The sequence below is a fragment of the Macaca mulatta genome, chromosome 8 (genome assembly GCF_049350105.2).
Source record: "Macaca mulatta isolate MMU2019108-1 chromosome 8, T2T-MMU8v2.0, whole genome shotgun sequence".
Classification (NCBI taxonomy): Eukaryota; Metazoa; Chordata; class Mammalia; order Primates; family Cercopithecidae; genus Macaca; species Macaca mulatta.
In genome coordinates, this window is record NC_133413.1 from 2,189,841 (window position 1) to 2,202,679 (window position 12,839).

The 12,839-nt window shown below is 47.7% G+C and overlaps 1 protein-coding gene across 1 annotated transcript in view; it reads left to right on the plus strand.

Moving 5' to 3' along the window:
• The window catches only part of DLGAP2 (DLG associated protein 2), a 196,421-nt gene that overhangs the window by 125,516 nt on the left and 58,066 nt on the right, over positions 1–12,839 (plus strand). Inside the window, exons 4-5 of the mRNA XM_028852306.2 lie at positions 214–361; positions 4,727–4,946. Coding sequence (XP_028708139.2) covers positions 214–361; positions 4,727–4,946 — 368 coding nt within the window. The remainder of the gene's footprint in view (positions 1–213; positions 362–4,726; positions 4,947–12,839) is intronic.

A 12,839-nucleotide genomic window follows, 5' to 3' on the forward strand; every position in this document is an offset into this window, starting at 1 on the left:
GCGGTGGGTGTCAGCCTCTCGGTGTGGGTTGGACGGTCGTTCCCATCTCTCCCCCACGGTGGGTGTCAGCCTCTCGGTGTGGGTTGGACAGTCGTTCCTATCTCTCCCCCACGGTGGGTATCAGCCTCGCGGTGTGGGTTGGACGGGCGTTCCCATCTCTGCCCTGCAGTGGGTACTCACAGAATACCTTTTCTCCTTTCTTCTTTCCTGTAGCCAAAGCTACCTGCAAGCTGCAAGCGACGTGCCTGTGGGCCACAGCCTGGACCCCGCTGCGAACTACAACTCCCCGAAATTCCGCTCCCGGAACCAGAGCTACATGAGGGCCGTCAGCACCCTGAGCCAGGCCAGCTGCGTGAGCCAGGTCAGGTCCCTTCGCCCTTCCCCTGGGGTCCAGTCTCCCAAGCCAGGCTGGCACAGAGGCCCCGTGCGCAGGCGGCAATGGCACTGCCCTCCCATCAGCAGCGCTTGTGCAAGGCCACGCCAAAGGGGGTTCCGCCTGGAATTAGCTCTGACCGATCAAAGACTCACGGACTTACTATTCTTTTCGACATGTCGTGTCATTTTGCGATAATTTTTTCTGGGGAAGCAATGACCGGAAGGCTGGACATCCTGGCCTCTCAGGCTGTCTTCCTTCTTCCCAGGCTCTTTTTCCAGTAAAAGGGGGCTAGGGAAAGGCTCTGGCAGCACGGCTTTCAGCTGTGTCCTCTGAATTGTGCCTCAGAAAGTCCTGTGAGAGGAGGGCCTGGTGTCACTCACAGAGTCCTGCCGGTCGGGCCCACTCCCAGGCAGGGCTGGTTTCAGGACAGGCACAGTGGCCAGGAGAAGGGTCCCTGGGCACCATGCGAGGGGTCGTATTAAAATCAGGTCCCTGAGACACGGGGGCTGTGAAAGGGAGGTCCCCCTGCTCCCCCACCTGTGGTGGACAGGCCTGAGAACGCACGGTGACAAAATGGGCAGGTGTCCTTCAGTCTAATCATCCTATATTATATGGTAAAGAAGAATCGAAATTTTATCATTTTAATTACACACATTGCTTACTCATTTAAATGCCTCGGAAAACAGTGCTTGAGTTGACCTTGAGTTTGTATACCTAACGTTTTCTCTTAGTGTGGAGTAGGGATTAAGAGCCTGAGCTGACCGAACATTTTCTCTGACTTACTGTGGAGTAGGGATTAGCCTGGGCTTTCCGTGCCCTCCCATGACGCCATTCACCGCGTGACAAAATAAGTATGCAGTCCATTTTGGATGTTATTAGGTAAAGAGTCCAGCATATACTGAGTACTCAAAAACGATAGCGCTTATTATTACCATGATAACAGTAAGTAATAGTATATGATTCTGGGCACGAAAGCCCCCCTGACTGCAGACCGTGCTATGAGCTTTGGAAGCATCCCTGGGGCTCAGTAAGCACAAGTCTTTTCTTTTGCCACAGACTTTAAATTCCTCATGAGGTAGAGTCTATTCATTGTGCAGGTTTTTTTCTCATCAGAAAGTTGTACTCGGAACTTTTTCCACTGAACTATTAAGGTTTTTCCTAGTCCACAACTCAAGAAGTCTACCGCCTCTTTTATCTACCCAGTTACCTCTTTGCTTCCAGAAATGGGATTAAGTTCTCATCTGCGGCAGGAATTGCATTGACTCTTTTTCCCAATGACAAGGAAAGACCATCCCCAGCCCTGCACTCAAGTCCTGGGCAAATGGGAATGGTGGGCCCTCCAGCCCCTGCAAACAGTAACATCAACGGACCCTCAGCAGCTAGATAATTGTAATTATTTTAATAATTGAGGAAATATTCTGTTTCAGCATAAAGTCCGAGATGATTCTGGGAGACACTAATGAACTGAACAGAGTAACTGAAAGTCAGTGATACATTTTAACAACTTTCTTGCTACACAGAGATGAGGATAAAGCAAACTTTCTTCTTTTAAAGCTGGCACCTTCCGTTTCAGTTGATATAACCTGGTTTACCAAAATACAGCTTTAAAAATCAGATGTAACCCAACAAAAGGTTTAAACGGAAGTGCAAAGGTATCCCATCTGAGGTATGAACGTTCATCTCTAATGCTTTCCACAAACAAGTTTCAATTAAATGGATCTCACACCTCTTTAGAGACTTTTATGAAACTTTCAGAGGCTCTCTGCGACTCGTCGCCATTTTTGGGGGTAAACGTAAGCTAAATATACTAGTTCTCTCGTCATCTTGCTTTTGATGAACCCAAGATGGTATCTACAAAAATAAGCCAGTAAAAATAACATTTTCTCACATCTTTTTCTATCTGAAAGGATTGACATTGGAAACAATGGTTAAGCAGACAAGTTGGGTGCTTGGGGGTTTACTTAACGACTTTGAAATTTAGAATTCTAAGTCATTCCTATGCAGAGTTCTGTGGCATTACTTTAAATTGAACTCAGTTCTGAATTCTCAAAAAAAAAAAATAGTGTTATTTAAAATAATCCTGGAACGCTAGTAGTAGCTGAGACTGTATCACACCCAGAAATAAACTTCCACTAATTGATTGTCCAGCCCTAGGCCATGAGACCCAACAATTCTGGAAGGAGAGGGGACAGTTCCCGTGGTTGAGGATGGGACAGCTGGAATTTCTAACACTTCAGGGCTCTAGGGAGATGTGAATTTGGTGACAAACCAAAGTTTGTTAAAAGTTTGCCCTTCATCTTTAACACTCAATTTTTTCTCAAGCACAAAAAGGGAATTAACAATCTAACTGAAGTCTTGTGAGAGGCACTTATGTCCATGCCGTTTCCTCGTTGGAACCTCAGTAGCTGGACTCTGCTTGGGTTTCCTGCAGCTCGTGTTCCGAGAGTCTCGGGCAGAGGTCCCCACGTCCTGAGTGTCTCGGCAGGAGGTCTGGGTGTCCTGAGTCTCGGCGGGAGGTCTGGGTGAACGGATCATTTTAATTCCCTGCTGGACCAACTTGAGATGCTCCTCAACCACTTTTTATTTGTTTTTGGGAGGAGGAGTCAACTTCATGTCTAGAACCTCATTGAAAGGCTTTTAGCTGGAAGCACAGCCAAGGGTCCTTGCTGAGATGCCGGCTTCTGTTTGTGAAATGCACGCACCAGGTTAACGGTGTCTCCAGATTCTTTAGGAGCGAGGGCAGCTGGGCCCAGGGCCGGGCTTGCAGAAGGGTGTCCACTGAGGCGTACCAGGGCCTCACATAGATTCGGACCTTCTCACACTGTCTACTATAGATCTTTGACAGGAATGACACAATCTAAGACTTTTCCATACAATTCTACGTAAGTGAAAACTTAGATTGGAAGAAATTTATGGTCCAGAAAAACGTCCCGATTCCAAGCCAGTGTGTGTGTTTCTGAGCACTTTGCTGGGTTCCTGAGGCCGTGCTGCCGGCTGTGTCCCGGTTGTGCCTGCCTGGGTTTGTCTGTCTGTCCAGCATCAGGAATCCTCAGACCTTTCTGAAAAAGGCCACCCGCCGGTGTTGTGCCAGCTCTTTCTGCAGCCCGGCGTGGGCCTGTCTTCCCTGCAGGGTGGCTTCAGGCTTCGCTGCCCTTTGCTCACCCTCTGCCTGTCCAGGGTCAGTGCTGACTTAGGCTCACGAGGAAAGAGGCCGTGTCCTTCCAGCACGTAGGTCACCTCAGGGTGAAACCAGAGAAGTCCACGGGTCTGACCTTGGAGACGGCACCAATTGTCGTGTTGTGTCAACAACACAACTACTAGAGGGAGAACCTGATTCTTTCACTTTGCCTTTTACTCTGCTGACAACTAGAGGAAAAGAACAAATCTGGTGTTTAAAACAGTATATTTTTAAAATGTATCTGCCAACATAATCCAGGGAGTTCAGAAAGTTGTTGGTGCTTTGAGCTCTCACACATCCCCAGGAGAAACAAGAAGAGAAATAATCTGAATGGGAGCGGGTGAGGGGAGAAAGAGAAAGAGAGGAGGGAGGGAGGGAGGGAGGGAGGGAGGGAGGGAGGGAGGAAGGAAGGAAGGAAGGAAAGAAGGAAGGAAGGAAGGAAGGAAGGAAGGAAGGAAGGAAGGAAGGAAGGAAGGAAGGAAGGAGTGAGTATACTAATATCCTGAGCTAAGGAAGAATAAGAAAGCCTGGAATTTAGGTAAAGTAGCATGTTTCATGTGGACAAAAACACCAGTACAGCCATTTCTTTCTCATCTGGACTCAGATTGTTGCCGTAATGGTGAGAAGGAGATGAGTTTAGAAGCCAAATTTGTGATGAGTTGCCGTGGCAATGGGTAGAAGCAGACTCCGTATTCTGAAAAGGAACTGAGTAGTTAGTGTACGCACTGAATGGGCTTTTCCTTACACGGCCTCAGTGCCCGGAGCCATCATGCCATTAGTAGCTTGGAAAGGTGGGACAGTCATGTGGGAAAGGGAAGGAAGAAATGGATTCTAAACAGTTACTTTGTACCAGGTACTTTGCTAATCTTTTAAAAGTCCTCTCTCTCTCTTAAACTTTGTAAAAACTGTCAACCTTACCTCGAAGGTTCGCCTTGTGGTCCCCCAGAATTTCATCAACGTTTGGGACTGGCTGTTTGCCTAAGTGTTTTGTAAGGGAACACCAGTGATCTCTTCCCCAAGCTCAGCCGTTGTCCGTGCTGACTTCGGGTTCACTGGGCCGAAATAGGAGGCAGTGAAAGGGAGCGCGGGAATGAGTGCTGTCTCCTGGCTCTTCTGTAATGTGACGGTGACCCTGGAGACCGGGGCATCACTTGTGCTGTTGATGATTGCAGGTGAGCGAGGCGGACATCAATGGGCAGTTCGAGTCCGTGTGCGAGTCCGTCTTCAGTGAAGTCGAATCTCAGGCCATGGACGCCCTCGACCTCCCGGGATGTTTCCGAACAAGGAGTCACAGCTACCTTCGAGCCATTCAAGCCGGCTACTCCCAAGATGACGAATGTATTCCCATGATGACACCCTCTGACATCACCTCCACCATCAGGTCAACAGCAGGTAAGGGAACGCCGTTTTCAGCCTTTCAGCGGGGCCTCTAGAGGCTTGCCTGTCTTCCTCCTAGAAGGAGCGAGGAGCCGCATCACAGGCACAATGTACCCTCCTGACGTTTAGTAACATTTCCTAATTGCGTTCGTTACACCGTCGCATTCGCAAGGGTGTTTTGTCTCTTGTAGCTAACCTTTCTTTTTCTTACAACTAATTATCAAGTTTCCTTAAAATAACCAAGTGTAACTAGTATAAAGTTTCAGAGAGGAGGGAAAAAATGGAAGTGCTAACATTTGGAAGGTGATCGACCGGGCGTGGTGGCTCAAGCCTGTAATCCCAGCACTTTGGGAGGCCGAGACAGGCGGATCACGAGGTCAGGAGATCGAGACCATCCTGGCTAACACCGTGAAACCCCATCTCTACTAAAAAATAAAAAAAAAAACTAGCCGGGCGCGGTGGCGGGCGCCTGTAGTCCCAGCTACTCGGGAGGCTGAGGCAGGAGAATGGCGGGAACCCGGGAGGCGGAGGTTGCAGTTAGCTGAGATCCGGCCACTGCACTCCAGCCTGGGTGACAGAGCAAGACTCCGTCTCAAAAAAAAAAAAAAGTGTTAAATATCAAAGTGTAATGGATTGCAGTGAGACCTCAGCTGATGAGTGGTGACGCCCAGGCTCCCTGGTAGCGACGTGCAGCCGGTCTCTTGCTCAGTAAACAGATCTGTAAACACGACTCACCACCGCTAAGCAGGTACATCATTAATGCAGCTGCACTAATCATCTTAGAGCTCTGAAGACTCAAGTCTCTCTATTTCCTTTAGTTCTCATGGAAAACCATACCCACCCCTTCGAAAATTTACTGCCCAACCTCAGTATTACTGCCTAATATTTTACTGCCTAATATGTTATTATTTCTATAACACGATGAATATACATGGCCTGGAGAAACCCATAAAACGCAGCAAGCAATAAAAGCTCGAGGCGCTGCACAGAGGCTAAGAGAGAAGCTATAAAATAACATAGTGTTGGGGCGTGAGGCGTTCTGAATACCAGAGGGCTTGGAATGCTACAGCTGTGTCTTAGGAATTTACAGGACAGCTCCGAGGGGAAATAGAACAGAGCTATGTTCGTGATAAATCGTGTTAGGAACAGCAGACACATAACAGGAGAGAAGCAAAGAGAAGTTCAGCAGGAGTGAGTGTGTCATCACACCCGTGAAAAGGTCTTGGTTTGTTTCAGTGCTAAAGTGAACAAGAATTCCAGGAGATTGCACTTTGCAGAACCGCACATTGCAGTCGGCACTATCGTCGCACTCTGTGAGGAAAGTATTTCATAGTGGAGTCTGTGGATGGAAGGGAAGGAACTGTGTTCACACTGTCTTCCATCATGTCCTCACTGTAAGACCTTAGGCTTGTTAACTTTTCTGACTCTTGGTTTCTGTGGTATTCAAAACGAAGCTGTAGCCATGGGTAATTTATTTGCATAAGTTTAAAGATTATTTTTCAAAGAAAGCTGTGGATCCTCGGTGTGCTTTCTGTGTGGTAGAGGTTTCTTCAATGCTGGCGCCACTGAGCCGGGGCTTTGGGAGAAAGGCAACAGATCCTGGCCCTCTGGCTCCCAGCAGGGCTTTCTGTGCGAGGGAGAGCAGTGCCCAGGACCTGCCGAGGGATATCCACAGGCTGACAACACGTGCCCCAGGTGCCGCCACCGGGTAGCTGTGGGCACCCGGCGTAGTCTCCTGTTTTCCTCTGGTTTGGCCTGTTCTGCTCACTCCTGCCCCTCAGTGAAATCCTGGGCCAGTTCTCATGCTCTGCCCTGATGTAAACATTGAACAAATTAGAATTCGGGAAGTCATGAGATCTACAATGATTGCATTGAAAAACAGCACTCCCAGACATCATTACTCATACATTCAGCAGTATTTGTTTACTGTCTCTTAGGAGCAAGTAAACAGTTAAGCACTTTCATAGTCTTCAGAAATGCTTTGAAACAATCATTACCTCATAGAAAAGGACTTTATTGTTTTTAGGGCTGTCATTATAGAGAGAATAAAAATAAAACAGATTTCACAGTGATAAGAACCAGTTCTGAGCTCAGACTAAAATTTTAATTTATATATATACAATTTTTACCATGTGTATTTTGTATTCCAAAAATGCACCTACCAAAGAAATTACAAAAAAAAAAAAAAAAAAAAGATTCCATTCAGAGTTTCTATTGTATCTTGGCCTAGTTTTGAGTCAGAATTTCCTCTAGGTGATGCAGGGGACTGTCCGAGTTATGTGACATCTGAGAATCAAATGAGGAAAGAAATGAAAAGCACTGAGGGAAATACTTAGCACTGTAAGATTACAAGTTACCCTTGCGAAGAAATATAAGTACAGACTAATCATTAACCTTTCCTGTTTCCCATTTTACTCTAAGTATTGTATATTAAATATTTAAATCTTTATTTACTAAATAAAATTTAGATGACATACGATATAGTCTATTTAGCAAGATTATGAAAAAGTACCAAAGAAATGAAAAATCCCCATCTGGGAAAACAAAATTATGGAGGAAAACTATCAAAATGTACAGGATGTAAGTGCCTTGATCATTGTGACAGCTGAACTTCAAATTTGATCCAAAGCTTCCTGTCCGTGAGTCAAGTGGATTTCAAAAATTTTCTACTTAAATACTTCTGACTTGTGTATTTAAATACTTGCGAATTGATATACTAACACTACATTCAGTAGCTATCCTTTATCGATCCGTGTGTGTGTGTGTGTGTGTGTGTGTGTGTGTGTGTGTGTGTGTGTGTGTGTATGGAGAGGGAGATTATTTTGACAGATTGATTTTCTTTTATGATTTTCTTTCTAAAACTAGCTCATGAAAATAATTCTAAAGAGCTATTTTTGAAAACATTCCAAAGTGAGTACTTTGAAGAACAAGATTTGTTTAAACACATTACTTTATGCAGGCTCGAAAGGTAAAAGTTGGTGTTATTATTAGATTGTTTCACCTTGTAGAAATACAAATGTATAATATTCATATAATAAATATTGAATATATACATCAAAGATGTATTGAGAATTTAAAAATACATCTTAGACCATCATTGTAAACATGGACAGGTTGAGGTTCCCAGAGGACATTTGTTGGTTTGGGGACACCCCAGTTCACCTGCTTTTTCCCTCAACCTTTAAAGGCAGCTGGTGATTCAGCTGAGATAGACCCTTTTAATCCAATTGCCAGGGAACTCAAGAACAGAATGCACTGGGAGGCGGGTGACCCACACACATGCACGTTCCTTCGTGCCACTATTTCTCTCATTATGAAAACCACTGCATATTGATTAGTGTCCTCGCCTTCAATGAAGTGGTTTTGAAAACATCTAACTTTCATTTCACACATGGTTTCTTTCTCATCTGGGAAATGATTTATCGGATTGCTTTACTTGTCCAAATATGCATCTCACCTGATTTTTCTAGGGAGGGAATATTATTGATATTGTGAAACAAAATGCTGTAAAATTAGGTTATAATGATTTTTCTCTGGGTCAGAAATGTTCTCAACATATGATACAACTGATTCTAGAAGTCGTGAAAACAAAGGGAAAATCTGTAGAAACCATGGCAGAGGAAACAGCCCCAGACTTATTTTATTATTTATATTTCTATAGCAACTTGTCTCTCAAGGGTACATAGTAATTTCATTTCCGAGATAGATACTTGCCAACATAGAGGAGAAAAATTATCTCTATATATCAGTACCTTGAATATAAGAGGCAGAATAACTATTTTTCAATGCTATGATTTTTGTTGCTGTTTTAAATTTTACTTCTTTGCTGACCTTCCTCAGTTTGAATAACTATGATTTATTTATGTATTTGATTCTCCCATTTTTAATCTTCTACAATAAAAGACAGTGTTTTACTTAATTTTATCTTATCACAAAGAGTGGATTTTCAGGCGTGTGAGCCTGGGGAAATTTTCATCATGGACTAAACGTGTTGCCTCAACCTTCTTCTGGTACCAGGGCCTGGTACCGTCGAGTTACTGTATAACTGATATGCAAGTTTGCCTGACAAGATGGTGAACATATTTTAAAACTTGAATTTGAAAAAGTAGAGGATTTAAAAGAAAAGAAACTGAAAATGGATGTCAGCTGGGCTGTTCATAAAATGTTTTGCCAATAGACTAAAGGTGATTTGAAATCATAAAATACCACAGGGCATACTCAGGTGTGTTGGGCCACACGGGCACCCCTTGGTAAACCCAGCTGATGGCTGCCGAGTACGCAGCACCCCAGGTCAGAGGGAAGAGGTGCACCCCAGAGGAGAAGGATCTGTCTGGCCTCTGGCTGGCTCCGCGGGCAGGATGCCTCTGCAGACGTGCTTGCTTGGGGACCAGGTGTATGGTGTGCAGCCTTTCCAGGCCCACGTACCTCTGACCAGGCCCTTCACCCTCCTCTCCTCCCTCCCCATAGGGCTGGCAAGGAGACCCTGCAGCCAGCTTCCCTGCGGAGTTAAAATAAGATGCGCTACATGGGGAAAGGCTTTGGGAAGGACATTTAGCTCTTCACTGGAAAAATGAGCAGCTGGAGATTCTGTGAGCCACAAAATCTGAAAACCAGAAGATTCCCCAAACACGTCTTCTCCTTGGATCTGTCATTCAGACACGAGGGCTGTACAAATAGGCTCAGAAACTGTTGCTTGGGGCTCTCAGACCCACAGCCTCAGGTCATAGCTTTCCACAAGTCAACAGCTACGCGCTGCCAGGACCAGCCTACACACCCCACAAAGGCGACAAAAAGCCACATTTCAGTAAACACATGAACAGAGTCATTTGTTCATGAATGAAAAAAGTCACACATGATCACTTTCTGTTTTAGAAATGCAAAAAATGAACTAGAATAAAGAACAGTCATCTTACACGCCAACTGAAGATTCTAAAGGAAGGATCAAATTACATTTATATCGTAAGCATTTATTAAGCGTTTGCTGTGTGCCGGCCGCGGCACCAGGTGCTCTGAATCCTGAAGCACTAACGTCCTGGGCGTTGGCCCCAGAGGCCTGAATTCTGGAAGCAATTTCAGTTGAAGGCTCGTCAGCCATGGCCACCTGCTGGGTGCTGTGAGATGTGTGTGGACAGCTCTGGAAACCCAGGGGAAAGCCAGCACCTCGGCAGCCTCAGGGATGCCTCGTCCACCTACGGGAAGACTTGGGCTGAGGCTTCAGGCCTGGGCAGGAGAAACCTGGGCAGAGGGAGGTGCCAGCCTGAAGTAATGACAAACCTCCCAAAAACCGCTGGGCACCTCAGCCCCAGGATTCGCAGGGCGCCCTGCGGAAGGCGGGACGGACGGGGGACACGAGCTTACGGGGACGTCCACACTGCGCCTGTGGTGCTTGCACTTGCAGAATTCAGAGGTCACTGCAGGACTCGAAGCAGGAGACGGGGCTGAAATTCGGAGGTCACTGCAGGACTCGAAGCAGGAGATGGGGCTGAAATTCGGAGGTCACTGCAGGACTCGAAGCAGGAGATGGGGCTGAAATTTGGAGAACACTGGAGGACTCGAAGCAGGAGACGGGGCTGTGGCTGGGTTGTTTTCCCCAGACCTGGTGCTGAACCCTAATCCCAGGACCTGAGAATGTGACTGAGTTTCAGACAGACCCTTCGAAGAGGTAACCAGGTAGAATGAGGTCACAGGGGGCCCAAATCCAATCTGTCCGGTGTCCTTATAAGAAGAGGACATGAAGACACAGACACGCACGGAGGGACCAGCCTGTGAGGACGCGGGGAGAAGACGGCATCTGCACACCCAGGAGAGGCCTCAGGAGGCCCCAGTTTTGCCGGCACCTTGGTCTGGGACTCACGGCCTCCACGATGTGAGAGAATCAGCGTTGCTCCGTTACCGCAGCATGGCAGGACGAACACGGGGGCAGAGTCAAGTTATAATGAAGACCCGCGGCCCTGCCATACTGCAAAGGAGCACGAAGACAGCTCCTCAAAGAGCACAGGTGAGAAGGGACAAGGCTGGGCTGTGCCAGGCACAGGTGCAGGAATGGCTTTCAGAGGAAGCTCCAGGGGCACCCAGCTGAGCTCTAGGGAGCTGTGAAGAGGCTTCTAAGAGGCCTCCTGCCTGGGCCGTGGATGAGGCCCAGAAAGCCAGCGTGCAGGCAGGGAGTCTCCAAGACCTCATCCAGGAAGCGCAGTATCCTGGGAGTCCAGGAGGAGAGGCTGTAATGATGGCTCCGTTCAGGGACAGACGCAGAGAAGGCGGCGGACACATGCAGATCCCAGCATGAAAACACATGAACAGTAAACACATGAATAGAGTCATTTGTTCACGAATGAAAAAAGTCACACATGATCACTTTCTGTTTTAGGAATGTAAAAAATGTACTAGAATAAAGAACAGTCATCTTACACGCAACTGAAGATTCTAAAAAAAGATCCAATTACGTAACGGGGCTGTGCCATTTCCTCCTCGGGCTGCAGTAACAGGATGAGGTGATGCTGTCAGAGCCGAGAGAGCTGGGTCATGGAGTGCGGGTAGAAGAAGGGATGACCACTGCGACCGGGAGCCGGGATGGAGTGGGATGAAGTGCCCGACAGCCCTCTCCAGCTGCTGCCCCTCAGCAGCCGAAGCCAACGGGGCCCAGCTCCCACGTGCTGAGCTGAGGGTCCCAGGACTGGCCAACCCAACTTCAGGAAGAGGCATGGAGGTCGAGGCTGGAGGTGCAGTCTGGAACCATGGAGCCACCCCTGAACAGGAGGGTGTAGCAAGAGAAGAGGCCTGAGACCAGAGCCCGCAGCGTCCAGCATGTTGGGGAGAAGGGGCCTCCGGAAGGAGAGTGGAAAGGTGGGAGCCAGGAGGGATGGGGAGGGACCACGGGAGGGAGTTCAACGCTGCCCCAGCTCACCACAGTGGGAACAGAGGCTGCCCCTGCGTCTTGGCACTGTGGACAGTCCTGGGAAGCCACTGCAAGGCCTGAATTGGGCAGCCCGTCTGTTGAGCAGCAGGGGTCCTGTGCCACCCCCCACCCGGGGTAAGCCCAGGCTCCTGGTGTCCATGAGCCCTGCATAAATTCACAGCAGAGACCCCTATGGGTCACCCCAGAGATGGGGCTGGACTGAGGAACCCCTAAAAAGCAGGTGTGTTGGTCTCATATTTGTGGCTATAAAGATGGTCACAAGCCCCGTGGTCTACAGCAGCGCAGATGTACCATCTCACAGCTGCAGAGGTCAGAAGTCTAAAGTGGGTTCTGTGGGGCTAGTATCAAACATCGGGTCCTTCTGGAGGCTCCCCGGAGTTCGCTCCTTGCCTCCTCAAGCTTCTGGAGTTCTCTGCCATCCTTGGCTCCGGGCCACATGGCTCCTGCCTGGGCCTCCATCATCCAAGCCTCCTCCTCTGACTCCAACCCCCGCCCTTCCTCATGTAAGGACCCTGGAGATCACACTGGACCCACTTGGATGATCCAGGATCGTCTCCCCATCTCAAAATCCTGAATTTACTCACATCTGCAAAGTCCTTTTGCCACATAAAGTACCATGGTCACAGGCCCTGGGGACTGGGATGCAGACATTTTTGGAGGAGTGTTATTCTATTTACCATAGCAGGTTTCGGTAAATAATGGAGTATTTACCATTCAAGAATGGTGGACTCATTTTTGAATGAATGAGTCAAGAATGAATGAGTTCTTCTCTGGAACCGAGCCAGTTATAAATGGTGACATTCTCCAGACACTGACCCATGGGGAACCCATTTCTCTTCCAGGAGTATTACACAAATCCTTGTAATAAGTCCAGGTTGATCCTGATGAAGAGGAGCCAGATCTGGCTGGGACTGATGGATGCTGTGTGCAGGCTCAGAGTCCACCCTGGGAAGCCCGGGCGTGCTGCCCCGTGGGTCCTCGGCGTCAGACCT